Genomic DNA, 27,746 nt, shown 5'->3' with positions numbered 1-27,746 from the left:
CTCACTGGGGCTCCCAGCCAGAGCTCCTGCCGCAGGGCCACAGTCACCTTCCTCTGTCGCTGCAGGGCTGGCACCACAGGAATTGTCACACACACGCAGGGGATGGGCAGGGAGAGTTCAAAACTCACAGGATCACCCAGATACAGTCTGTGTTGTTTGGAATCCTCATGTTTCAGGGGTTTAATTTCAGGACTTCTGGTTTTGATTCATGATTTTTAACTTCTGGGGTTGGCAACATGGAGAGTCACTGAGGCCAGGGTGGGTTGAACCAGAGCGAACAGAGGAAACAAGAGGAAAAGATAAAATAAAACAAAATAACCAGAGAATCCTGGAGATTTAAATTGACGTTAGACCAGGGGAGTCCAGGGCTTGAGGAGGCGGCACCAGCCCAGCCGTGGGGATCGGCTCCTCACGTGGACACGTGAACCTTGGGGCTGGATCTGTCCCTGGCTGCAGAGCTGGGGCCCCAAGGGCTGGTCTGGACTGAAGTGCCGGGAGATCCGGGCCCTGGTTGGGGATGGGATTCTCCTTCCTCTGAGACATTCAGGGCGTGTTGGACACTTGGCAGCGCCGTGGGGCCGCACGGATCGGACGCTGGCCTGTGCCATTCAACAAACCCTTCAGGGAGGGGCTGCCCAGCATTTGCCAGGGCTTGGGTGCTGGGTTCAAGCCCAGCTACATACAAAGGGGAAGGGGCAGGTGGGGGTCTTGGGAACCAGGAGGGGGTCCTGGCAGGGGCTTTCAGGCTGAGCTGGGGTGCACGGGAAGCAAGCGGATTGGCTGGGGGACATGGGCCCAGCTACCCACCGGGAGCCCTGCCAACACTACGGCCTGTGGGACATTGGGGAGGCTGCTCTGACTCGCTGGCAGTGCTAGGCTGCGAGCGTCTGGGGCAGGGCCCATCTGCAGAGCTGGGTGTGAGGGACCCTGGGCTCCGGAGGTAGATTCTGTCTTTTTGTTCTGTGTCTGTGCAGCACCTGGCACCAGGGGTCTTGGGCACAAATGGTGCTGCTCGACCCTGCGGTAATAGAGCAATAATTATATTCCTGGCTGTGAAGGGGAAGTGGGCTGAGTGTGGATTCTGATGTGCTATCCCAAGCTCTGGGAGGAGAGCAGGGTCTAGTGGATTAGAGTCGGGGGAAGGCTGGGAGCCAGGATTCTTGGGTTCCCTCCCTAGATCTGGAAGGAGAATGGAGATGCTTAAATAAAACCTGCTCAATGAATGTAAACAAGTGTTATTTATTTATTGCCATCTGCATGGCACCGCTGGACCCTCCCCCCGCGGCCCGTTGCAGCTTCCCACAGTCACTGCTTTGAGTCAAATCAGCCTCTGGAAGGATCCCAGAGCCAGAGAGAGGCGCCTTCTTCTTTTCACTTGGGATCACAGGCTCCTGGAGGATCTTCTATGGGCAGCTCTGTCAGTGGAAGGGAATGGGGGGGCTGGGCTGGGGCAGGAGCAGGAAAGGGTTAACACAGGTCACCCCAGGAGACCTGCTGGGACTGAAGGATAGGGATGGTTCCCCAGGCAGGGGCAGCACAGACTGGGACTTGGCAGGAAGCAGTCAGGGATGGAAAGAGACCTACCCCAAGTTCTGCAGTCATACTCCGCCAGAGATCACTGCTCCCAGGGGGTATGGGTGGAAAATAGGCTGGGGACACTAGCTCCAGTGGACTCTCGCTGAAGGGGGCAGTGGAGCAGGAAGTGCAGACCAGCAGCCTTGCGGGATGGGAACGCCCCAGACACAGGCCCTAGTTAGCAGCAGGTTTGGAGGAGCTGAGCTGCGGGGACTGAGCTGAGGAAGGATTCACTTCTCAGCTATAGCTTAGGACATCTTGAATTTAACTCACCCATCCCCCTGGCTCCATCCATCAGCTTCTCTCTGTGTTCTAGGAAAATTTACCTAATTGATACAAATGATTCCAGAACATAGTGAAGGAACGTTGGAGGCTAACCACAGCAATCATTGGCATTGACTCAACCAAACCCCACATCAATCACCTGGAAAAGGAAAACATATAATCTAATTGCAGTTAAACAAATCACTGTCTGGCTTTGGTTTATTAACAAGTATGCAAACTTAGACTTGCATATATTAACCCAAAACAAAAGATGATCCCCAGAGTCTTGAGAGCCTATAGTGAGTTTGTGTGATCTAATATGCTGCCGGTTTTCATCTGTCTGAACACGAGTCCATCAGGCTGGTACAAAACTGGTGAAGAACCTTCTGGTGGTAACAACGTACAGTGAGTGATTTTCATGCTTAAGTAGATGGGGTCCCTCAAAACTTAGTCAGAGCCCAGAATCTTAATTAGCCTGAGGTGTACAGCTGAGATGCACATTACTTCTCACAGCTCTTAGTGATAAACAGCTCACAACTGGTGCATCACAGACAACATCACCAAGGATGGCTCTGGTCTCACTTTGTTCTCAGTGGCTACCTGGTCCCCACTGCTACAAGTGCTAGGTGCAGATGTGTGATTTCAGAAACAGTAGACACTTACTGATACAGCCTGAGGGATCAGTTCCTTTAACAGCACCATGGTAGTTGCTTAGTCATTCAACATAAAACATTGCTGTTCAGCCTCAGGTATCATCTTCAAACGTCCACTCCAACACATTGTCACAAAATGGCCTTTTCACAATGCATTCCTCTCTGTTGATCAGCCAAACTATCACCACAGAAGGAAGCCTCAACTTATATTACCCCCAGGAGGACCTGGTTGGGAACTGATTGTTCAGTTAGGCAGGGAAACTCCATTGTTCCTGATTGGTTAGAATTCCCAATTTTGATTGGCTCATTGGTCCGATTTTTCCACCAATCCAGGACTTTCTTTTTCGATCTTGGGCTCCTGCTCTAACAACTGAGCAAGTCTCGCTCCCTCTCTAGCTCCGGATTGACTGGGAGGGGCTGGTCGTGAAAGTCACGGGCAAAATCAACCCCCCCTTTCTGAGACCCCTGTGGAATAAAACAGTCCAGACAGATTCCTGCCCAGAGTCACATTTTCATTTTGTGTAAGCTGGGTCTGGATGAGAATGAGCTCCCCCCTCACATCTAGTGATGAGCTGGGGGCAACAGATTTCAGGATCAGACTATATTTGCATAAACACAACTACTCTGCCTGCCTATTCAGCAGACTGAGCTGCCTTGCCAAAGTGATCAATTCACACATCTCAGCACCAATGTGAAAAGCGCTATGTTTATGGGAGAGCTTCTCCTGCTGACATGCTTAGCACCTCACCAAGGCAGGAGTTATTAAGCCAAATGGAGAACTCTCTCCCACCAGCTTAGAGCATCTTCCCAAGAAAAGCTACAGTGGTGCAGCTGTATCAGTGCTGCTGCTCTGCTCTGAGTGATGTAGTGTAGACATAGCCTGATAATCCTATAAACCATTTCACCCTCCTACTCTCTATTATTTAAAGACAGAGCTGATTAGACTCAGTTGAGAATCTTTTGTTTTGTTTAATGATCACTAGAGCTGAAATTGCTGATAATCAGACCTAAGTGCTCAGCCCTAGACCTCCTGTGAGATCATGTTTCAGTGAAACGACTGCTCAGCCTGTAATAGAAGTGAGGTTTCCCTGCTAAGTGCTGACTCACTGAGAGCTGGGTGAAGCGGTGGGACCTCAAGATGTGGCATCGCAGAGGTTGCAGTAGAGGGGCAGGTGACAACAGAGAAAGCGATGGTGAAGCGGACAACAGTGGTGGAGCAAACAACAGTGCAGCGGTGGCAGTGGGCAGAAACAAGTAGAATCAACAGTGGCTACGGTGGCTAGTTGCTGTGGCCGTGGCAGCAACAGTGGAGGTCTCACTCAATACCCTTTCTGCTACCCCCCACACCGGGGTGGGAGGTGAACTCATGTAAATGCACCGCCAAACTCTGGGTCTTTGCTGGCCAAGGACTGAAACTGTGAGTGGGGTACAGCGGAGGCAGGGGGTGTTAAAGGAACATTTGTTTGTCAGACTTTCCCAGCACAAGGTGAGAAACTGAGGCAAAGGTTGTGGTCCAATGTACTCTGGGGTGGGGGTTTTGTACAGGGCCGTGGGCTTATGAATCGTGGCTGTGGTGTTTTACCAGATTCATTCCGGGTTCTTTTCCCCTTTTTATTATAAGTTTTCTTTGCTCTACACAGCTCAGTGTCTGCAAAAGGGGAAGCATTGCCTCTTAGAGGTGCCCGAGGCTGGTGGTTAATTTTCCCAGATTACTGAGTGAGGGCTCAAGCCAGTTCAGTGCTGTATTGTTAAGAGGAGCCCCTGGATATTTAACCTGGCCCTTGCTGCTGCTGACTCCGCCTGGCAGAAAGATTCCATTTGTACAGCAAGGGCATGCAGCGAAAGGCCGTCAGAGCCTCCACCACAGGGCCTGGCTGGGATAATCTTGCAGTTACGAAGCCAGACTGGAGTCAGGGCACCTGGGTTCTCTTTCCAGCCCTGCTGCGGTTGTACTGCGTGACCTCGGGCAGGTCACATCACTTCCCCTTTCCTTCTCTCTGCAACACGGGTTAATGGTAGTTGCTTGCTTGGCTGGCGTGGTAGCTGTCAGCGCAAACCTAAAACCATGTATGGAAATGGTGAGAAACCACAGACTGCACAGCCCCAGTGCTAACAAGTGACCTTGTGGAAGTAAAGCAGCACGTTTAGTCTTATTGTCTTACTCTTAATTAAGTGTCAGCTGTAGACCGTGGAATTTCAGCTAAGATGGGCCTACTTATAAAATTAAACTACCAAATTAATAAGTGCATATTGCAGAGTATGTGAAATGGGGGCTGGAGTCCCTTTTGAAAAGAGGTGATTGTTTCTCATTGCAACACACCCATGCTGTCTTTCTATTCTCAAAGTATGTCTGGTATTTCATTAAGATAACTGTTTGTTAATTGCCTCTCTGTCTGGACCATTTTCCCTAATGAATGTATCCTCTGGGAGTAACTCATCTATGCAGTAAACAGAAATGTGTTAAATGCAGGGCGTGCTAGACCTCTACTGCTCCAGACCTCTCAAAATACCTTGTGATCAAAGCTAATGGCTGGATAGCACCCCAGGTATTGCTCAATTTAATCACAACAACCCCAATACCCCTTTGTTTGAAGGGTGGAACACTGAAGCTAAAGAACAAATCTAGGTGGCTAGCACCTTTTCACTAAGTAAAGCACATGGGTCTCTCCCTCTTGTATTGTTTTCTGGAATTCCTGTGTTTACTCATGTAAATTACCAAAATGCTTTGAAAAACATTGGATTCAAGAATATAAAAGAGAAGCAATGGAAATAAGCAAGCAGGCAAGCTTCAAGAGAAGAGGAATCACTCTTGACAAGAAACTGAGAAGAACTACCATCTTGCCCAGCTGCCTTCTGAGACCACGTATCCAGGCTTTCGAGGGAAGCTGCTAAGAAACCATCACCGCCTCTTGCCTTCATTGGTGAGGATAATTGCTTTTGCAGCTAAAATATACTGGACTTTTGGTTTGGGGGCTCATTTGATATGTTTATAAGTATAGTAATTAAAGCCTTTCTGTCATTATCGAACGAGAGTCGTGTCAATTCCTGAGCACACTAATAGCAGATCCCAGTCTGTGAGTTAACATCAGCTCATGAGAGCTCTTGGAGTTTCTACTTCGTTGTTCCTTGAAGCTCAGTTAAGCAGCTGCTTACTTTATTTACTGTCGATCTCTGGCATCTGTCAAAAGAAGAGAATTATTCCCTTCCTTTCACTTTGGGAAGACCTTAATGTTTTAATCTAGGAAACAGTCTGTAAATATTTTGCCTAGATTAGGAACAGTTTACAAGAACAGAAGAGGAGCAAAGGAACCCCCAGATCATCCGAGCTGACTACACTTCCCAGGCCAGGCCACTACCCCCCACCCAGGTACTGCTGCAAAGAGTGCAATCATCTGGAGACTAAACTCTTGTCTGCCACAGGCCACGTATCAGGACTGAGGTGCACCAATGCCCGAGGCCAAGCAATGGCAAATGGCAGGGAATTGAGTTGGTGAGCTCTCTACACCCAGATGATTCCAGCAAGCGACCCACACCCCATGCTGATTGCATGTGTCGGCTGGCTCTGCCAGAGCTGAAGCACACAGGGACTGCGGCAGGGCACTGGGACACAGTTTCCTGGAGCTGTGTCGCTGTAAGAGTTAAGGGTGAAGATGACGTACATGGACATGGGCGGGTATATACACATTAGGAGCATCTGGTGGCAGCTGCAGGGAAACCAGCAAGAGGAACCAGACTAAGGAGGCTGACAGAATTCTCTGTCTTTGAGCTGAACTCGGTGTGAAGAGTTCTTGCTTTCAGTGAGTGCAGGGGAGTCACTTGGGGGCAGCAATTGCCACTGAGTTACATCACAGTCAAAGTCTTGTTCACGGTGTCCGGTGCCGGTCTGCCAGCTCTTCAGTGTGATGTAGAAAACAATGGAAGCAGGAGGGCTGCATAGTGCTGCCACTTGAAAGTATCGCTTCTCAGCCTTCAGTGGCTAAGATCATGCGTTGCCTCATGGTCTCGGACTCCATCCAGTGGTCTCAAGACATCTACGTAGAGCACATCATCGGCCACCGGCAGTACCATGAGGAGAGGGATGGAGCGCCACCACAGGACCCTTCCGACAGACCTGACCCACGACGGACGCGGTGGGGGACACACCAACGGATGCGGTGACTGCTGAAGCATTGGACTTAATGAGGGATGCACCACTTTGTATGGACATGTTTGCTCTCTTTATTAAAACACCCCCAAAAGTAACCCACAGACATACTTAGTAACATTCCCCCATTCCCACATATTCCCTTGTATCTCTTAGCGCCCATACCATCACCCCTCCATCCAGGACTCCGCAGATTATCCTTTGTTATTCTCCCCAGGCTTTCAGCCACTCCCCACACCTCCCGATAACCTGCATATAGTCCCTGGATGTTGCATAACTTGCCCCTTTAAACTCTATGGGTTACCCGTTTGTTATTTTTTGAAACATTTACTCAATAAAAAACTTTAAATCTGATAAGTTCTCTATCTGAGAACTCTTTATTAAATGGATTTTTGGAACAGGGAAATGGAATAGGAGCTTGCTCCATCCACGCCATGCATCAACCTGGTATTGCAGTTTTTCCAGGAATGGTGCACCTCCCCTTGGGGACACTTTTCTGGTTTAATAAAAGAGATGAACTTGGTTGTTGTGTTCAGAAAAAGGTAGTGCTTCTGAACACGTGGTAAGGCTTCAGTGGAGTGTTTACTTTTTAGTCTTCTTTAAGTGCTAAGAGAGCTTTTAGGGTTTCTACTTTACTGTTCTTTGAAGCTTAGTTAAGCAGCTGCATTTACTTTATCTGCTGTTGGTCTCTGGTGATGTTTCACAACAGAAGAGAATTGTTCCCTGCCTTTCATCTTGAGAAAACCTCACTGACACTGTTATAGTTTAGGACACAGTCTCTTTAACAGTTTTGCCCAGATTAGGAATAGTTTATAGGAGCAGTTTTTACCCCATCTTTTATACTGGCTGGCTCTCATGTAAGTCTATGGGCCTGGCTGTGTCATGCAGCCTCCTCTAGGTCCAGTGTGGTTGTTAATCACCAGCTAATTGCAAGCATGACTATTCTCTTATTTCTGTACTTTGTGTGTTCCCAGGGTGGATCCTTCTGTACTTTAGGGTCATTTTTTGGCACTTTAGGGTCTTGGATGTGCATTCTTCGTCTTTTGGGGTCAGGATGGCAGTCTGCATCTTTACTCCCCTTTCTGCTGTCAGAGCAGTTTAGGTTGGGTCTTTTTATGCCCTGCACATACATTCCTCACACACACACACACACACACAGAGAGAACATATCAAGATACTGTTAGGTTCAATAGTACAAGTTCCAGGAGAGAGCTCACTTCAAGAAACTAAAAAGATGGAGTCCACTTATGCCACACTAAACAATACTATACCATTATCCGAACGGTAAAGGAGAAAGTATAACGGTACATCCCCACGGGCTCCACCCACCCCCTCTGCTGCCCTGCTCCCCAGTCCCACTGCCTGGATCCAGCCCCGTCCTGTTCAGGACATGTAGGAAAAGACCACAAAGACCAGGAGGGACGTGCACCTACCCCACGGGATCAGCAGGCTCTGGCCCCCCAGGCTGCTGTGATCCACCCAGCAGGCGTAGCTGTGCCCGTCACCCGGCTCCACGGCCAGGGAGCTGCGCAGCTGGTAGGTCAGGTCAGCATTGGGCAGGATCTTGGTGGAGTTCAGCCGCCAGCCTGGCGCCATCTCCTCCCCGTCCTGCAGCCACGCCATGCGGACGGGCCGAGGGTAGAAACCAGTGACCCGGCAAACCAGCAGTAACAGCGCGGGGGTCCCAGCTGGGGGAGGCTCTCGGGCATACACCACGGCAATGGAACGCTCTGAGACAAAAGAGGGAGAGAAACAGTGCAGGGGAGAGGGGACAATTCAGTCTGAGTCTCAGGGATTCACTAGCCAAGCCCAGCTCCATTTCACGGGGTTAGGTGTTGGCAGCTATGCTGGACAGGTCTCAGTTCTGCCCCCTGAAGTGACTAGTGGGTGACAGGATCCCCCTTCACATCCTGTCCTAAACTGCCGTGCAGTGCGGCTATGAAATAGCTACTGCGCTCCACCCCAGATACAGCTGCATTTGTACATAAGGCAAGGGGTCTGTATATCAACAGCCCCTTGCCCCATCCTAGAGGTGGCTGCAAATGAGTGAGTGAGGAGTGGTGTCCACGTTCACCTTGCCTCTGCAGAGACTCTTTCCCAAACTGGACAAAGCTCTTGATCTCATTGACACAAGCTGTTCTCAGGAGCAACTGAAGCATGATGGTCATGCCTCTGTCCCGGCTGAGAAGGTCCTGCACGGAGAGCAACACCTTGCGCTGCAGCCGAGGGACCCGGATGCCTGCATCCACGTTGAAGCTCCTCACGTGGTCGCCATTCACTGCGTCATCACAGAATCCCCTCGAGGTGCCGTTCGGGTGGAGCTGGCAGCCAATGGAGGCCTGGATAACAAAGGGGTCTGGAACAGGAAAAACAGGTGGGATGAGGATGAGTCTTCCGGAGGTCACCGGGGGTGAGGGGCAGAATTAGAGAGATGGGGTGGGGAATAAAGACATGAGAGATGCAGTGACCATGATTGGCCACCCGATGGCGGCAGGCTTGTGGGGTGGCCCTGACTGAAGTTAAGGATACATTGTGATGTCTGTTGAAAGCTGATTTTTCAAAGTACTCTAGCTCTGAGGTCCACATGCACAGTCAGATTGGCTCAGCAATCACTGTGCTATTTGGGGGCCTGAGGCAGAGTTTGTGGTGCAAATTTGGGGTCACTTGGTCATAGGGATCCTGAGATACAGACAGTTCACAGCTTTGTGCGTGATCCTTTCCTCAGCGTCTCCTCAGGGTGTGAGACACCGAGTCACACACTCACTTAGCAGAAGACTCTGTAACCTCTGAACCCCAGGTTCAGCTACAGAGTATCAGACGTAAAAAATGGTAACATCCATAAACCAGTCGGAGAGCACTTCAATCTCCCAGGACACTCTGTAGCTGACTTGAAAGTTGCCAAACTTCTGCAAAAAAACTTCAAAAACAAACTTCAGCGAGAAACTGCAGAGCTGGAACTCATCTGCAAATTGACACAATCAAACTGGGTGTGAACAGGGACTTGGCATGGTTATATCACATTATAAGTAATTGACACTGTTCACGCATTCTCACCTTCTAATCAATGGTTGTGAATAGGCCTCATCTACTCTAACTGAATGGACTTTGCTAACACCTACCCTCCCCACTGTTGTTCCTTACCCTTGGATGTATATATATATACCTCCTATCTGATTTCTATTCCTTACATCTGACAAAGTGGGTTGCAGCCCACGAAAGCTTATGTCTGCAAAAATTAAATGTGTTAGTCTTTAAAGCCAGATACCCAAGCAAGAATTCTCTGTAATAACTCAGAACCCGCCCCATGAAACGTCCCCTCACAGGCCATTGGCATATCTACCACCAGTAGCCAAAAATCAGTTCATTGCCCAACTAGGCTGTACTATCGTACCATCCCCTCCAGACATTTATCAAGCTCAGTTTTGAAGCCACCTTAGTGTTTTGCCCCCACTGCTCCCCTAGGAAGGCTGTTCTAGAACTTCACTCCTCTGATAGTTTGAAACCTGAGTCTAATTTCAAGTCTAAACTTCCTGATGGTCAGTTTATAGCCATTAGTTACCCTAGGCCCTTAGTGATTCATAAGCTCTTTCTGCTTCGCACTGGCACTTAGTGATTCATCAGTTCTTTCCAGGGTGTGCTAGGTGCTCGGTTATTCGTCAGCTCTTTCGGCTGCGTGCTAGCGCTGATTTGTCAACTCTTCAGCAGTGCGTTTGCTATTAGTGATTCGTCAGTTCTTTCAGCAGCATGCTTGCGCTTAGTGATTTGTCAACTCTTTTAGCGGCATGCGATGCACTGAATAATTCGGCCTCATGCATCAGCTGTTCCAGCAGGTGTACTAATTGAGCAGTACCAGATGCTTTCTAATTCATCCGCTGATGTAGCCTCAAACATCAGATTTTCAACAGCAGGCTAGACACACACCAACTTATCTTCAAATATCAGCTCTTCTATCAGCATTATTCAAGGTGCTGAGTTATTCGGCCTAAAACCTCACCTTTCAGCCTCAGGAATCAGCTTCCCACTTCTACCCACTTCATATTTCAGAAGACTAGTCTCAAAATCTTTTCCTCTTTGTATTGATCAGCCAAACTATCATCTACAAAGGAAACCTCCTCTTATAGTGCCCCTTAGATGACCTCGTTGGAAACTGATTGTTCAGTTAGGCGGGAAAATTCCTTTGTTCCTGATTGGTCAGAATTCCCCGTTTTGATTGGCTCTAAGCAAGCCTTGCTCATTGGTCCGCTTTTTCCACCAATCCAGGACTTCCCTTTTCGATCTTTGGCTCCTGCTCTAACAACTGAGCAAGTCTCCCTCCCTCTCTAACAGGGGATTGACTGGGAGGGGCTGGTCGTGAAAGTCATTGGCGACATCAACCCCCCGTTTCTGAGACCCCTGTGGAATAAAACAATCCAGACAGAGTCCACTGGTGCTAGCGTCCCCAGCCTTTTTTCCAACTGTTCCCTCCTGGCAGCAGTGATCTCTGGTGGAGCATGACCACAGAACCTGGGGCAGGTCCCTTTCCATCACTGGCTGCTCCCTGCTTTCTGCCCGGCTCCAGCCTGTGCTTCCCTTTTCTGAGGAACCGTCCTCATCCTTCAGTCCCAGCAGGTTTCCTTGGGCGACCCCTTCTGCATTAACTCTTTCCTGCCCCAGCCCAGTCCCCCCATTCCCTCTCGCTGACAGAGCTGTCCATTGAAGATCCTCCAGGAGCCTGTGATCCCAAGTGGAAGGAAGAAGGCATCTCTCTCTGGCTTTGGGATTCTCCCAGAGGCTGATTTGACTCAAAGCAGTGACTGTGAGGAGCCGCAATGGGCCCAGACAGGAGGGTCCAGCTGTGCGTACAGATGGCAATAAATAATTAACACTTGTTTACGTTCATTGAACAGGTTTTATTTAAGCATCTCCATTCTCCTTCCAGACATAGGGAGAGAACCCAAGAGTCCTGGCTTCCAGACCCCCCACTCCAATCCACTAGACCCCGCTCTCCTCCCAGAGCTTGGGATAGCACTCCGGAATCCACACTCAGTCCCCATCCCCTTGCTCCAGCCCACTTCCCCTTCACAGCCAGGAATATAATTATTGCTCTATTACCGCAGGGCCGAGCAGCCCCATTTGTGCCCAAGACCCCTGGTGCCAGGTGCTGCACAGACGCAGAACAAAAAGACAGAATCTACCTCCGGAGCCCAGGGTCCCTCACAGCCAGCTCTGCAGATGGGCCCTGCCCCAGGCGCTCACAGCCTAGCACAGCCAGCGAGTCAGAGCAGCCTCCCCAATGTCCCACAGGCCGTAGTGTGGGCAGGGCTCCCGATGGGTAGCTGGGCCCATGTCCCTCAGCCAATCCGCTTGCTTCCCATGCACCCCAGCTCAGCCTGAAAGCCCCTGCCAGGACCCCCTCCTGGTTCCCAAGACCCCCACCTGCCCCTTCCCCCTTTGTGTATGTAGCTGGGCCTGAAGCCTGCACCCAGACCCTGACTCCTGCAGCTCATGCTGGGCAGCCCCTCCCTGAAGGGTTTGTTGAATGGCACAAGCCAGTGCCCAATCCGTGCGGCCCCACGGCGCCGCCAAGTGTCCAACACGCCCTGAACGTCTCAGAGGAAGGAGAATCCCAGCCCCAGCCCAGGGCTCCGATCTCCCGGCCCTTCAATCCAGACCAGCCCTTGGGGCCCCAGCTCTGCAGCCAGGGACAGATCCAGCCCCAAACTCCATGTCCCCACGTGAGGAGCCGATCCCCACGCCTGGGCTGGTGCTGCCTCCTCAGGCCCTGGACTCCCCTGGTCTAACGTCCTGGTAGACCCTGGAAGGAGAGAGCAGAGGGGATGGGTTATGGGGTGTAACGGCCCCTCCACCCCCACCCCAGAGAGGGCGGGGACTCACCTGTGTCTCCTCCACCACAGCACCACGGCCACGGCGGCTATGGCCAGACCCCCCAGGATGATGCCCACGACCAGGCCAGGGAGCCAGCGCCTGCTGTGCCCTGTAAAACACAGGGGGTGTCACGCTGGGGACGGGGACAGGAATATGGGCCCTGTGCCCTCAGCCTTCTCCCCTGCTCCCTTAACCCAGACCTACTGCCCTCTGCCCTGCCCTACCCCAGCCCTGTTCCCTCTCCCACCCTCACTGTCCCACCCCATTCTCCCCCTAACCCAGCCCCACTGCCCTCAGCATCCCCTACCCTAATCCTGTTCCCTCATCCTCCTCCCCTGCCCCCCCCACTGATCACCCCATTCCCACCCTCTCAGCCTCCCTGCATGCCAGTCCCATCTCCCCTCTGCCCAATCCTCTCCAGACCTCAGCCTCTCTCCCCAACACCCCCCCCGCCCCAGGCCTCCTTATCCCTGCCCCACTGTCACCTGTCTGCCCCACTCCTCACAGCTCTTTCCACCCCATCCCAATCATGCTCCCCTCAGAGCCCACCCTGCTTCTCCTGTTTCAGTCCTGTCCCATTCCCCTCAGCTCCTCCATCCTGCTCCCTCTGGTTCATCTCCACAACCCCACCTACCTCCTCTGCCTCCCTGCGCCCCAGTCCCACTGCCTGGACCCTGCCCTGTGCATGATGTGCAGGAAAAGCCCCCAGAGACCATAACCGTACCCCACACCTCCTGGGGACGTGCACCTACCCCACGGGATCAGCAGGCTCTGGCCCCCCAGGCTGCTGTGATCCACCCGGCAGACGTAGCTGTGCCCGTCGCCCGGCTCCACGGCCAGGGAGCTGCGCAGCTGGTAGGTCAGGTCGGCGTTGGGCAGGATCTCGGTGGAGTTCAGCCGCCAGCCCGGCACCACCTCCTCCCCGTCCTGCAGCCAGGCCACGCGGACGGGCCGAGGGTAGAAACCAGTGACCCTGCAAACCAGCAGTAACAGCGCGGGGGTCCCAGCTGGGGGAGGCGCTTGTGCAAACACCACAGCAACCGGCCGCTCTGAGACCGGGGAAGGAGAGAGACAGGGATGGGGAAAGGGGACAATTCAGTCTGAGTCTCAGGGACTCACTAGCCAAGCCCAGCTGCATTTCCTGAGATCAAGCGTTGCCCCACTGTCCTGGCCAGACCCCAATTCTGCCCCCTGCAGTTGCCATTGGTGACAGAATCCCCCTTCACTTCCTGTCCTGAACTGCTGTGAAGTGCAGCTATGAAATGGCTGCTGCGCTCCGCCCCAGATACAGCTGCGTTTGTTCACCAGGCAAGTGATCCATGTGTACACAGCCCCTGTGTCCCACCCCAGAGGTGGCTGCATCTCAGTGAGCAGGAACTGTTGTCCAGCCTCACCTTGCCTCTCCAGAGACTCTTTCCCAAACTGGACAAAGCTCTTGATCTCATTGACACAAGCTGTTCTCTGGAGGTACTGAAGCAGGGTGGATGTGTCCTTATCATGGCTCAGAAGACCCAGGACATAGATTCCCAGTTTGTCCTCCAGCCGAGAGACCCAGGGGCCCGCATACAGATCGAAGCTGATGAAGACCTCGCCGTTCACTGCGGCATCACAGAATGACCTCGAGGTGCCGTTGGGGTGGAGTTCACAGCCAAGAAGCCTGGGTAACAAAGGGGTCTGGAACAGGACAGAAATAAAGAGAGACAGAAGGGAGGGGGGGATGACGGAATAAAGACATAATGATAGGGGGGATCAGGACATTGGGTCACAAGAGGGCGGCGGGATTGTGAGCAACCCTGGCTGGAATTAAGGGTTCGCTGCTGTTTCTGTTTAAAGTTACTTTTTCTAAGGTCCACCTGCAAAGTCAGATTAGCTCGACAATCGCTGAGCTCCATCCGGGCCTCGGGCAGAGGTTTTGTGGTGCAAATCTGAGGTACTTGGTCATGGGGTTCTTGAGATACTGACCCCCCCAACTCCCTCCTGTCACAGCCCAGCATGTTCGGTTCCTGGGCGATTAGGAGTGACAATAAGACTAAACGTGCTGCTTTACTCCCACAAGCTCCAGTCTGACCTTTAGTCTAAACGCACACGCGCAAACCAGTAAAAGACTGGTTAATGTTTACAATGGGTCTTAAAAGCGTCAGAAGGAAAGGAATGTTTGTGGACCATTTTGTTTCGTGGCGGTTTCAGATGTTAGTTTTTAAATCAGTCAATTTTGTAATGGAAACAACGTGACCAAAAACCTGTCACAAAATTTGAGACTGTCGAAACAAAGCTTAATGCTAAAAAAAAAACCCAAACCCCGTACGGAGTTTCACCAAGTGTGAATCGCGTCTGTTTGCACCACTGTCCAGTCTGCAGTTCTGGCCGCTTTCTCCCTCTCCTTGCCCCTCATCCAAGCATTCCAAATCCATTTCTTCTTTGGGAAGTAAAAAATTGGAAACTGCCACGGGGCTCCTTTTCTTCAGTACCCAACAGTGCAAAGGGAGCTCAGAGACGCCGAGGGCCCTAACGTAAGGAGTCGGCGGCGTCTAAGGAGCTACTGTCCAAAACGTCACCGTCGCAGCCATCGTAGGTGAATAAAAAGGTTCTTCCGATTTACAAATTAAAGCCCGTCCTTCTGCGCTCCAGGCACTGCTGGACTCGATGGGGGAGGTTTCCCAGAGTGGTGGCGGGGGAGAGATTCCTTCTGCAGAGCCTGTTTTCCTTCCTAGGTGCTGATTAACGGCGTCCAGGGTACGCCTTGAACCAGGACGCCACAGAGTCCGCAGCAGAAAAGATCGTCTCCGGATCAGCCCGGCAACAGCACTGCCCGGCCGTGGGCTGAGAGCTGGCTGGGCTGGCGGGGCGGGGCGGGGCGGGGCTTGCAGGCGCGTATGCAGATCTCGGAGCGAGCGGAGCGTTGTGGGAACGGAAAAAGGCGGCGGATCCCGGCCCATTGGGCCCCAGCTAGGGGTCGGTGGCGAGAAGGAATCGGGCCGGAACCGTGGCGGGCCCGGTGGCGGTGGTCGGTGGCGGCGGTCGGGGATGGAGGGAGGATCGCGTCGATCCCCACCGTGTGTTGAGAGTCTGATGCGAGCGAGGGCGGGCGGCGTCGGGGGCGGGTTTGCTCATACTTACCTGGCAGGGGAGACACCATGATCACGAAGGTGGTTTTCCCAGGGCGAGGCTCATCCATTGCACTGCGGGTGTGCTGACCCCTGCGATTTCCCCAAATGCGGGAAACTCGACTGCATAATTTGTGGTAGTGGGGGACTGCGTTCGCGCTCTCCCCTGGCATCTTTGTATCAAAAACAGTTGGAGAATTTTTTCGTCCGTGGGCTTTTGTAACTCTCTGCCGCTGCTTCAGTTTTTGGATGGGGCCCCAGAGCTCCTTTTCAGGAACCCCCGGTGTGTGCCTGTGGTTCAGCTACAGCGCGCACTGCTTCCTCAGAGCCGGGCGGGCGGGGGGCTCATGGGGCGGTTCTGTTGAGCAGCGCGGTTAGTGGCCGATTCCCGCCGGGGTGCGAGTTGGAGCCAGCTCTGCGAGTTCAGAAAGGGGCAGCGGGGCCGCCGCTGGGGTGACCACATCTCCTGACTGGACAGGGACAGTGCCCGTGCTCCGGGCTCCGTTTTACAGAGGCGCCCGTCACCCGCAGCCAGCCCCGCCCCGCCCCGATCGTTCACGCTCGCCGTCTGGCCGCCCTGGCTGCGGCACGGCGCCGGCAGTTCCCCGGCCCGGCGTCCAGGGAGAGTAAACGGATTGCGCGCCTGCCGGAGGGCGGGATTACGCAGATTAGGAGCGTCTGGCGGCAGGCAGGGACGGGAGCCCAGCGAGATGGACCGAACTCCCCAGGCCGAAAGAACCCTCTGTGTTTGGGCCGAGCTTCGCGTCGGTCTCGCACTGCCAGTGCTCGCAGCGGAGCCGATTCGGGGCAGCGATCGGCCACTGAGGAGCGTCGTTGTGAAAGCGAGCGGCGTGTGGCGCCGGGCTGCCGGCGGTTCACTGTGATATAGAAAATGGTGGGAGCAGGGGGGATGTGGAGCGTTCGAGAGTCTCTCGTATCGCTTCCCAGCCTTATGGCTAAGATCGTGTATATGTCTCTCTGTTCATTTGATGTTTACTTGTATTTATCTGGCCTTTGTGTTGGGGACGATGAGTATTCTGATTTTCTCAGATTAATGAATTTTTGGAACTGGGAGCTGAATGGAATAGAGTCCACTCCACGCATCAACCTGGTATCGCAGTACTTCCAGGAACGGTGCACTTCCCTCCTGGGGAGAACAATACTGTGAAAAACAGAAGAAATAGTGGTTTTAGGTGTGTGTACAGTCTTCTGTTTATTATTCGGACTGTCAAATTATTTTTTCTCCGTTTGCGATTCTGCAGTTCATTTTTCTTTCGTGTTTTTCTGTTTCCCATTTGACTCCGTCTTTGTGGCTAGCTCTTGTCTTACATCTACACGAGCAGACACTCTTTTCCTTAAGCTCTCGCTCTGTTAGTTTTTTAAACATTATCCTTAATAAAGCATCTTAAATCTGCTCTTATCAGTTTGACATCTGACACGTTAACTGTCAAAGCGATTACCCTCCATCTGGGATACCACAGATTATGCTTTCCTTGGCGGCTCCAACTCCCCACGCAACACTGTACCCGCGGATAATATGTACATTATGCTCCGATGCCGAGAAACTTGCTTAAGCTCCGTGCCCGATCATTTCTAAAAAAACATAAACGTTTTGAGCTCTGTTCCATCAGTTTTTTACTAGCTGGTGTGTTCTCTAGCTGAGAACTCTGTATTACATGGAGTTTTTGGAACCGGGCTTGCTCCGTCCACTCCACGCATCACCCTGGTATTGCAGTACTTCCGGGAATGGTACCCCTCCCTCTGGGGAGAACAAGCTGGTGAAAAACGAGAAAAATAGTCGCAGTGCACAATGTGTGAGTGTGTTTTAAGGTACTGTCTGTGTGTTAATTATACACTGATTTTATTGGCTTTTAATCCTTCAGTGGGGCTTTTAGTGGCTTGTGTTGCAACATGAGAAAGTTGCCGTTCCCTGCCTTTCCCCACATCTGGGGTTAATTTAGGGAACAGTCTCTGCAGATGTGTTACCTAGACTAGGCGGAGTAAAAAGCTGGAAAAAAGCAAATATAGTGCCCTTCTTCAAGAAAGGGAGAAAAGAGGATCCAGGGAACTGCAGACCGGTCAGCCTCACTTTAATCCCTGGAAAAATCATGGAGCAGGTCCTTAAGAAATCCATTTTTAAGGCAGGGATAGGATACAGATGCCTGTTTAGAGCGTTATATGAACCGTTTGGGCCACACAAATAGTTACAGTCTTACTTAGGAGGTAGGCTTTTTGTAATAAATCCAAAAGGATTAAGTTAGAGAATGGTGACAGGCTTTATACACGATAGCAGGCTTGCTAGCTGTAAATAAAAGTATTGAAAAGGGATTTGTGACTCATATCCAGCTTTTTATCCACTGTTACCCCCCAGGTCCTTTTCTGCAGAACTGCTGCCTAGCTCGTCAGTCCCCAGTCTATAGCTGTGCATGGGAGTCTTCCTTCCTAAGTGGAGGACACAGCACTTTTCTTTGTTGAACCTCATTCGATTTCTTTTGGCCCAATCCTCCAGTTTGTTTAAGTCCTTCTGTATCCTATCCCTACCTTCCAGATGCCTTCAAATGGATTTCTTTTTTCCAGTCATCAGGGACCTCCCTCTGTTGCCACGAGCTTTCAAAGATAACAAATGGCTCTGAAATCACATCAGTCAACTCCCACAGCACCCTCAGGTGCATTGCATCTGGCCCCATGGTGTTCTGTTCATGCAGCGTGTGGTGGTGGCGGGGGGGGGGTGTCGCTGTGTTTTCTCTGCACATTTCTCTGAAATGATCGGGCACGGAGCTTAAGCAATTTTTCGGCATCGGAGCATAATGTACATATTATCAGCGGGTACAGTGTTGCGTGGGGAGTTGGAGCGGCCAAGGCAAGCATAATCTGTGGCATCCCAGACGGAGGGTAATCGCTTTGACAGTTAACGTGTCAGATGTCAAATTGATAAGAGCAGATTTAAGATGCTTTATTAAGGATAATGTTTAAAAAACTAACAGAGCGAGAGCTTAAGGAAAAGAGTGTCTGCTCGTGTAGATGTAAGACAAGAGCTAGCCACAAAGACGGAGTCAAATGGGAAACAGAAAAACACGAAAGAAAAATGAACTGCAGAATCGCAAACGGAGAAAAAATAATTTGATAGTCCGAATAATGAACAGAAGACTGTACACACACCTAAAACCACTATTTCTTCTGTTTTTCACAGTATTGCTCTCCCCAGGAGGGAAGTGCACCGTTCCTGGAAGTACTGCGATACCAGGTTGATGCGTGGAGTGGACTCTATTCCATTCAGCTGCCAGTTCCAAAAATTCATTAATCTGATAAAATCAGAACACTCATCGTCCCCAACACAAAGGCCAGATAAATACAAGTAAACATCAAATGAACAGAGAAAGATATACACGATCTTAGCCATAAGGCTGGGAAGCGATACCAGAGACTCTCGAACGCTCCACATCCCCCCTGCTCCCACCATTTTCTATATCACAGTGAACCGCCGGCAGCCCGGCGCCACACGCCGCTCGCTTTCACAACGACGCTCCTCAGTGGCCGATCGCTGCCCCGAATCGGCTCCGCTGCGAGCACTGGCAGTGCGAGACCGACGCGAAGCTCGGCCCAAACACAGAGGGTTCTTTCGGCCTGGGGAGTTCGGTCCATCTCGCTGGGCTCCCGTCCCTGCCTGCCGCCAGACGCTCCTAATCTGCGTAATCCCGCCCTCCGGCAGGCGCGCAATCCGTTTACTCTCCCTGGACGCCGGGCCGGGGAACTGCCGGCGCCGTGCCGCAGCCAGGGCGGCCAGACGGCGAGCGTGAACGATCGGGGCGGGGCGGGGCTGGCTGCGGGTGACGGGCGCCTCTGTAAAACGGAGCCCGGAGCACGGGCACTGTCCCTGTCCAGTCAGGAGATGTGGTCACCCCAGCGGCGGCCCCGCTGCCCCTTTCTGAACTCGCAGAGCTGGCTCCAACTCGCACCCCAGCGGGAATCGGCCACTAACCGCGCTGCTCAACAGAAGCGCCCCATGAGCCCCGCCCGCCCAGCTCTGAGGAAGCAGTGCGCGCTGTAGCTGAACCACAGGCACACACCCGGGGCTCCTGAAAAGGAGCTCTGGGGCCCCATCCAAAAACTGAAGCAGCGGCAGAGAGTTACAAAAGCCCACGGATGAAGAAATTCTCCAACTGTTTTTGATACAAAGATGCCAGGGGAGAGCGCGAACGCAGTCCCCCACTACCACAAATTATGCAGTCGAGTTTCCCGCATTTGGGGAAATCGCAGGGGTCAGCACACCCGCAGTGCAATAGATGAGCCTCGCCCTGGGAAAACCACCTTCGTGATCATGGTGTCTCCCCTGCCAGGTAAGTATGAGCAAACCCGCCCCCGACGCCGCCCGCCCTCGCTCGCATCAGACTCTCAACACACGGTGGGGATCGACGCGATCCTCCCTCCATCCCCGACCGCCGCCACCGACCACCGCCACCGGGCCCGCCACGGTTCCGGCCCGATTCCTTCTCGCCACCGACCCCTAGCTGGGGCCCAATGGGCCGGGATCCGCCGCCTTTTTCCGTTCCCACAACGCTCCGCTCGCTCCGAGATCTGCATACGCGCCTGCAAGCCCCGCCCCGCCCCGCCCCGCCAGCCCAGCCAGCTCTCAGCCCACGGCCGGGCAGTGCTGTTGCCGGGCTGATCCGGAGACGATCTTTTCTGCTGCGGACTCTGTGGCGTTCTGGTTCAAGGCGTACCCTGGACGCCGTTAATCAGAACCTAGGAAGGAAAACAGGCTCTGCAGAAGGAATCTCTCCCCCGCCACCTCTCTGGGAAACCTCCCCCATCGAGTCCAGCAGTGCCTGGAGCGCAGAAGGCCGGGCTTTAATTTGTAAATCGGAAGAACCTTTTTATTCACCTACGATGGCTGCGATGGTGACGTTTTGGACAGTAGCTCCTTAGACGCCGCCGACTCCTTACGTTAGGGCCCTCGGCGTCTCTGAGCTCCCTTTGCAGTGGGTCTTAAAAAGCGTCAGAAGGAAAGGAATGTCTGTGGACCATTTTGTTTCGAGATGTTAGTTTTTAAAATCAGTAAATTTCGAGTCAAAACAAAGCTTAATGCTGGCCCTCCTGTCCTTGCTCCTCATCCAAGCATTCCAAATCCATTTCTTCTTTGGGAAGTAAAAAATTGGAAACTGCCACGGGGCTCCTTTTCTTCAGTGCCCAACAGTGCAAACGGAGCTCAGATAAGGTAAAGAGTCGGAGGCGTCTATGGAGCTACTGTCCAAAACGTCACCATCGCAGCCATCGTGGGTGAATAAAAAGGTTCTTCCGATTAAAGCGTCCTTCTGCGCTCCAGCCTGCTGGACTCGAGGTGGGAGGTTTCCCACGGCGGTGGTGGGGGAGAGATTCTGTCAAAGCCTGTTTTCCTTCCTAGGTGCTGATTAACACGGGCGTCCAGGGTACGCCTTGAACCAGGACGCCACAGAGTCTGCAGCAGAAAAAGCTCGTCCCCAGCTCAGCCCGGCAACAGCACTGCCCGGCCGTGGGCTGAGAGCGGGCGGAGCTGGCGGGGCGGGGCGGGGCTGGCGGGCGCGTATGCAGATCTCGGAGCGAGAGGAGCATTGTGGGAGCGGAAAAAGGCGGCGGATCCCGGCCCATTGGGCCCCAGCCAGGGGTCGGTGGCGAGAAGGAATCGGGCCGGAACCGTGGCGGGCCGGGCGGCGGCGGTCGGGGATGGCGAGAGGGTGGCGTCGGTCCCCACCGTGTGTTGAGAGTATGTTGCGAGCGAGGGCGGGCGGCGTCGGGTGCGCGTTTGCTCATACTTACCTGGCAGGGGAGACACCATGATCACGAAGGTGGTTTTCCCAGGGCGAGGCTCATCCATTGCACTGCGGGTGTGCTGACCCCTGCGATTTCCCCAAATGCGGGAAACTCGACTGCATAATTTGTGGTAGTGGGGGACTGCGTTCGCGCTCTCCCCTGGCTTCTTTGTATTAAAAACAGATTATTGCGCTGTTTACTTTGGGGGAGGGGCGACTGTTACATAGTGTTGCGGCTGCTCGAGTGAGTCGGCGGGAGGCCCGCAGCACTATTTTTCAGACCCTCGCTGTCTCTGTGGTTCCACTACGCAGCGCACTGCTTCCAGCCGGGCGTCACGTCAGAGCCGGGCGGGCGGGGCTCATGGGGCGCTTCCGTTGAGCAGCGCGGTCACTGGGCGATGCCCGCTGGGATGCGAGTTCGAGCCGGCTCTGCGAGTTCAGAAACGGGCAGCTGGGCCGCCGCTGGGGTGACCACATCTCCTGACTGGACAGGGACAGTGCCCCTGCTCCAGGCTCCGTTTTACACAGGCGCCCCTCACCCGCAGCCAGCCCCGCCCCGTTTCGATCGTTCACGCTCGCCGTCTGGCCGCCCTGGCTGCGGCACGGCGCCGGCAGTTCCCCGGCCCGGCGGTCCGGGGAGAGTGAAGGGATTGCGCGCCTGCCGGAGGGCGGGATTACGGGGGTTAGGAGCGTCTGTCGGCAGCCCTGTGTCGCTGTGAGAGTTAACAGATTGCGTGCTTCCGGAGTGCGGGATTACGGAGTTTAGGAGCGTCTGGCGGCGGGCAGGAACGGGAGCCCAGTGAGATGGACCGAACTCCCCAGGCCTAAAACACCCTCTGTGTTTGGGCCGGGCTTCGCGTCGGTCTCGCACTGCCAGTGCTCGGAGCGGAGCCGATTCGGGGCAGCGATCGGCCACTGAGGAGCGTCGTTCTGAAAGCGAGCGGCGTGTGGCGCCAGGCTGCCGGCAGTTCACTGTGATGTGGAAATTGGTGGGAGTAAGGGGGATGCGGAGCGTTTGGGGTCTCTAGTATCCCAACTTGCCTATTGAGATGCAGAAGAAGTGCAAGTCCCATTAACGGACCTACTATGGAGTCTAGTATCACAACTTGCTGTTCAAGGTGCAGAAAAAGTGCAAGTCCCACCAACGGACCTCCTGTGAAGTCCCTGCCCCACAGAGACCAACCTCCAACCCTTCTCGCCTGGTGACAGCACCACGCACACTGTTGCTGGTCTTGGCTCCACCCCGTCACTCCTGTTGTAGCACCCCAGCTACCAGCTCCTGCCCCACGGCGAGAGGCTGTGCCCCACCAGCTGGCCACCACGAGGTCCACCCCTGACCCAGCAACCCAGGTTCCTGTGCCCAGAAGTCCACCCCTGGCCCAGCAACCACGAGAGCCACCCCTGGCCCAGCAACCCAGGTTCCTGTGCCCAGAAGCGGTCTGACCTCCACGATGGCCCCTGGTTGGGGATCACCAGCGAAAACCACATCCGCGTGCGGGTAAGCACCCCAGAGCAGCTGCCCCTCCAACGAGACCTTGTCCCAAGGAGAAGGACCAGCGCACCCCCGCAGCTGACCTCCTCAGTTCCTGCCTCCAGGGAGGCCAAGGCAACCCACCAGGCCGACAAGCGGCGGAGACAACTCAGCTGCCAACCCACAGTGCCGAGCCCCCGTGCGGTCCAGCCCACCCATTAAGGCCACTGTGGGGGCTCCTGCCACCAGGCTGCTGCCCACTGCCTCGGAGACGACCTGCGTGGAGCCCAGCTGCAGAAGATCCAGCGACACCAGAGGTTCCCTGCCGCCGATCCATGCCCCACTGGGGACCGGAGCGTGGGTCCCCCTGTCTGTTATTTCCCGCAGGTCCAGCTCCACCCGTCCAGCGGCAAGCGACAGCCGGGCACCCAGCCTCACCGCCGCACCGCTGGAGGTCCTGACCCGCTGCCGGAGCGTTCCCGAAGCCAACTGCCCGCTGCCCCCGTGGTGACCCGTACAGAGCCCAAGCAAAGAAGGCCCAGCGACGGAGCAGTGGACGGAGCAAAACTCCATGTAATACAGAGTTCTCCGCTAGAGAACACACCAGCTAGTAAAAAACTGATGGCACAGAGTTCAAAACGTTTATGTTTTTTTAGAAATTATCAAGCACGGAGCTTAAGCAAGTTTCTCGGCATCCCAGCATAATGTACAGATTATCAGCGGGTACAGTGTTGGGTGGGGAGGTGGAGCGGCCAAGGAAAGCATAATCTGTGGTATCCCAGATGGAGGGTAATCGCTTCGACAGTTAACGTGTCGGATATTAAACTGATAAGAGCAGATTTAAGATGCTTTATTAAGGATAATGTTTAAAAAACTAACAACGCGAGCGTTTAAGGAAAAGAGTGTCTGGTCATCTAGATGTAAGACACGAACTAGCCACAAAGACAGAGTTAAATGGGAAACAGAAAAATCAACTGCAGAATCACAAATGGAGAAGAAATAATTTGACAGTCTGAATAACAAAAACCTGTACACTCGATTAAAACTACTATGTATTTCGGTTTTTCACGAGATTATTCTCCCCCAGTGCGCCATTCGCAGAAGCACTGCGATACAAGATTGATGTGTGGGGTGGTTTCTATTTCATATAGCTCCCACCTGCAAAAATTAATTAATAAAATCAGAATATTTCTTCTCCCCAACACAAAGACCAGAAAAATAAAATTAAACATTAATCAGATAGATAGCGCTCCCTTCCCATCCCGCCCTCCGGAAGCACGCAATCTGTTAACTCTCACAGCGACACAGGGCTGCCGACAGACGCTCCTAACCCCCGTAATCCCGCCCTCCGGCAGGCGCGCAATCCCTTCACTCTCCCGGACCGCCGGGCCGGGGAACTGCCGGCGCCGTGCCGCAGCCAGGGCGGCCAGACGGCGAGCGTGAACGATCGAAACGGGGCGGGGCTGGCTGCGGGTGAGGGGCGCCTGTGTAAAACGGAGCCTGGAGCAGGGGCACTGTCCCTGTCCAGTCAGGAGATGTGGTCACCCCAGCGGCGGTCCCGCTGCCCCTTTCTGAACTCGCAGAGCAGCGCGAACTCGCACCCCGGCGGGCATCGGCCACTGACCGAGCTGCTCAACGGAAGGACACCATGAGCCCCGCCCGCCCGGTTCTGAGGTGACGCCCGGCTGGAAGCCGTGCGCTGCGTAGTGGAACCACAGAGACAGCGAGGGTTGTGCTGCGGGCCTCCCGCCGACTCACTGAGCAGCCGCAACACTATGTAACAGTCGCCCACCCCAAAGTAAACAGCGCAATAATCTGTTTTTAATACAAAGAAACCAGGGAGAGCGCGAACGCAGTCCCCCACTACCACAAATTATGCAGTCGAGTTTCCCGCATTTGGGGAAATCGCAGGGGTCAGCACACCCGCAGTGCAATGGATGAGCCTCGCCCTGGGAAAACCACCTTCGTGATCATGGTGTCTCCCCTGCCAGGTAAGTATGAGCAAACGCGGCCCCGACGCCGCCCGCCCTCGCTCGCAAAATACTCTCAACACACGGTGGGGACCGACGCGACCCTCTCGCCACCCCGCCACCGACCGCCGCCCGGCCCGCCACGGTTCCGGCCCGATTCCTTCTCGCCACCGACCCCTGGCTGGGGCCCAATGGGCCGGGATCCGCCGCCTTTTTCCGCTCCCACAACAACTCCTCTCGCTCCGAGATCTGCATCGCGCCTGCCAGCCCCGCCCCCGCCCCGCCAGCCCAGCCCGCTCTCAGCCCACGGCCGGGCAGTGCTGTTGCCGGGCTGATCCGGGGACGAGCTTTTCTGCTGCAGACTCTGTGGCGTCCTGGTTCAAGGCGTACCCATGGACGCCGTGTAATCAGCACCTAGGTAGGAAAACAGGCTTTGCAGAAAGAATCTCTCCCCCACCACCGCTGTGGGAAACCTCCCCCATCGTGTCCAGCAGTGCCTGGAGCGCAGAAGGCCGGGCTTTAATCGGAAGAACCTTTTTATTCACCCACGATGGCTGCGATGGTGACGTTTTGGACAGTAGCTCCATAGACGAGTCCGACTCCTTACCTTGGGGCCCTCGGCGTCGCTGAGCTCCGGAAGAAAAGGAGCCCCGTGGCAGTTTCCAATTTTTTACTTCCCAAAGAAGAAATGGATTTGGAATGCTTGGATGAGGAGCAAGGACAGGGAGAAAGCGGCCAGAACTTCAGACTGGACCATGCTGCAAACAGACGCGATTCACGCTTGGTGGAACTCCGTACGGGGTTTGGGTTTTTTTTTTTAAGCATTAAGCTTTGTTTCGACAGTCTCAAATTTTGTCACAGATTTTTGGTCATGTTGTTTCCATTACAAAATTTACTGATTTGAAAACTAACATCTGAAACCGCCACGAAACAAAATGGTCCACAAACATTCCTTTCCTTCTGACGCTTTTAAGACCCGTTGTAATCATTAACCAGTCTTTTACTGGTTTGCGAGTGTGCGTTTAGACTAAAGTTGAGACTGGACCTTGTGGAAGTAAAGCAGCACGTTTAGTCTTATTGTCACTCCTAATCGCTCAGGAACTGAACATGCTGGGCTGTGACAGGAGGGTCATTTGTGTGCTGCCTCAGAGCTCAGAACAACACAGCCCCCTGTGCTGCAGAAGCAGACAAACCCCAGCACCAGCACTGTAACAACCACTGGTAAAACAGTGTGAAATCCAAGACACTCACCTCGCTGCGCTCTCAGGGGGCTGGGCGGCTGCTCCCCTCCGTCTCCTGCTGTCTCACTACGCAGGGACCGGCTGTGCCTGCTCCAGGATGGAGATACTGCGATGGCATGTGGCATCCTCCAGCAGGACATATGGGGTCTGTCTGTGGCTGTGACTGCCCCGGCCCCTTCCCGCTATCACCCGGCACAGTGGGGGTGACTTGACGGGGGGTCACCCTATAGGACTGCGCCCTCTGCTGTGGGCAGCAATCACTCTGGGCTGGAGGGGATAGGGGACCCTGTGGGGGGCAGGGCTCAACCCCCAGATCTGCCCTGATCCTGGCAATGGGGTTTAGAGAAGAGGCCGCCCATCCAGGATGAATTTGGGAGAGATTCTCTCTGGAAAAGCAGCGTCTTCTCCAGGGCCAAGTGAGGGAAACGAAGCGGGGGCTCCCCCTGCACAGTGAGGTCCCCCCCCCCAGAGCAGCCACCCCCCACATGGGGTCCCTGTTAACTCACAGACTGGGATCTGCTATTAGTATGCTCAGGAATTGACACGACTCTCGTTCGATAATGACAGAAAGGCTTTAATTACTATACTTATAAACATATCAAATGAGCCCCCAAACCACAAGTCCAGTATATTTTAGCTGCAAAAGCCGTTATCCTCACCAGTGCAGGCAAGAGGCAGTGATGGTTTCTTAGCAGCTTCCCCCAAGAGCCTGGATCCGTGATCTCAGAAGGCAGCTGGGCAAGATGGTAATTCTTCTCAGTTTCTTGTCGAGTGATTCTTCTTCTCTTCAAGCTTGCCTGCTTGCTTATTTCCATTGCTTCTCTTTTATATTCTTAAATCCAATGTTTTTCAAAGCATTTTGGTAATTTACATGAGTAACCAGCGGAATTCCAGAAAACAATACAAGAGGGAGAGACCCATGTGCTTTAATTAGTGAAAAGGTGCTAGCCACCTAGATTTGGTGTTTAGTCTCAGTGTTCCACCCTTCAAACAAAGGGGTATTGGGGTGGCTGTGATTAAATTGAGCAATACCTGGGGTGGCATCCAGCCGTTAGCTTTGATCCTAAGGTATTTTGAGAGGTCTGGAGCCCTGGAGGTCTAGCACGGCCTGCATTTTACACATTTCTGTTTATTGCATAGATGAGTTACTCCCAGAGGATAAATTCATTAGGAAAATGGTCCAGACAGAGAGGCAATTAATAAACAGTTATCTTAATGAAATACCAGACATACTTAGAGAATAGAAATACAGCATGGGTGTGTTGCAATGAGAAACAATCACCTCTTTTCAAAAGGGACTCCAGCCACCATTTCACATATTCTGCAATATGCATCTTATTAATTTGGTAGTTTAATTTTATAAGAAGGCCCATCTTAGCTGAAATTCCATGGCCTACAGCAGGGTGGATGTGTCCTTATCCTGGCTCAGAAGACCTGGGACATAGATCCCCAGTTTGTCCCCCAGCCGAGAGACCCAGGTGCCCGTGTCCAGATCGAAGCTGATGAAGACCTCGCCGTTCACTGCGGCATCACAGAATGACCTCGAGGTGCCGTTGGGGTGGAGTTCACAGCCGAAGGAGGCCTGGGTAACAAAGGGGTCTGGAACAGGAAGGGCAGGGGGATGAGGATGGGCCATCCAGAGCTCACCGGGAGAAAGAAATAAAGAGAGACAG

At 53.4% G+C, this 27,746-nt stretch overlaps 1 protein-coding gene, 4 non-coding genes and 4 pseudogenes across 5 annotated transcripts; 4 read left to right on the top strand and 5 right to left on the bottom strand.

Moving 5' to 3' along the window:
• The first annotated feature begins 6,939 nt into the window (after window positions 1–6,939).
• On the top strand, window positions 6,940–7,117 carry LOC137158449 (U2 spliceosomal RNA; annotated as a pseudogene).
• A 902-nt stretch (window positions 7,118–8,019) lies between these two features.
• On the bottom strand, window positions 8,020–9,308 carry LOC137158442 (antigen-presenting glycoprotein CD1d-like). The gene is made up of 3 exons (XM_067556198.1): window positions 9,301–9,308; window positions 8,711–9,027; window positions 8,020–8,366 (listed from the first exon to the last, which is right to left on the bottom strand). The coding sequence occupies exons 1-3, from the start codon at window positions 9,306–9,308 to the stop codon at window positions 8,020–8,022; spliced, it is 672 nt and encodes a 223-aa protein (XP_067412299.1).
• A 2,956-nt stretch (window positions 9,309–12,264) lies between these two features.
• On the bottom strand, window positions 12,265–15,676 carry LOC137158441 (antigen-presenting glycoprotein CD1d1-like; annotated as a pseudogene).
• LOC137158446 (U1 spliceosomal RNA) lies at window positions 15,611–15,774 on the top strand. The gene has a single exon (XR_010921426.1). It is a non-coding gene; the product is annotated as a U1 spliceosomal RNA (small nuclear RNA).
• A 767-nt stretch (window positions 15,775–16,541) lies between these two features.
• On the top strand, window positions 16,542–16,750 carry LOC137158444 (U2 spliceosomal RNA; annotated as a pseudogene).
• A 2,062-nt stretch (window positions 16,751–18,812) lies between these two features.
• Window positions 18,813–19,021, bottom strand: LOC137158445 (U2 spliceosomal RNA; annotated as a pseudogene).
• A 765-nt stretch (window positions 19,022–19,786) lies between these two features.
• Window positions 19,787–19,950, bottom strand: LOC137158448 (U1 spliceosomal RNA). Its single transcript, XR_010921428.1, has one exon. It is a non-coding gene; the product is annotated as a U1 spliceosomal RNA (small nuclear RNA).
• A 1,440-nt stretch (window positions 19,951–21,390) lies between these two features.
• On the top strand, window positions 21,391–21,554 carry LOC137158443 (U1 spliceosomal RNA). The gene has a single exon (XR_010921425.1). It is a non-coding gene; the product is annotated as a U1 spliceosomal RNA (small nuclear RNA).
• A 3,143-nt stretch (window positions 21,555–24,697) lies between these two features.
• LOC137158447 (U1 spliceosomal RNA) lies at window positions 24,698–24,861 on the bottom strand. The gene has a single exon (XR_010921427.1). It is a non-coding gene; the product is annotated as a U1 spliceosomal RNA (small nuclear RNA).
• Window positions 24,862–27,746: the final 2,885 nt, after the last annotated feature.

Source organism: Emydura macquarii, unplaced genomic scaffold (genome assembly GCF_026122565.2).
Source record: "Emydura macquarii macquarii isolate MOO-44397 ecotype Brisbane River unplaced genomic scaffold, CSIRO-AGI_Emac_v2 contig_1688, whole genome shotgun sequence".
Lineage (NCBI taxonomy): Eukaryota > Metazoa > Chordata > Testudines > Chelidae > Emydura > Emydura macquarii.
This window is presented reverse-complemented; position numbering and strand designations above follow the sequence as displayed.

What these genes read in the sequence shown, in the direction of transcription:
- LOC137158442 (XM_067556198.1), bottom strand. An exon ending in AGAGTCTCTGCAGAGGCAAG is followed by an intron (nt 8,367 to 8,710) that starts GTGAACGTGGAC and finishes CTTTTGTCTCAG; the next exon opens with AGCGTTCCATTGCCGTGGTG.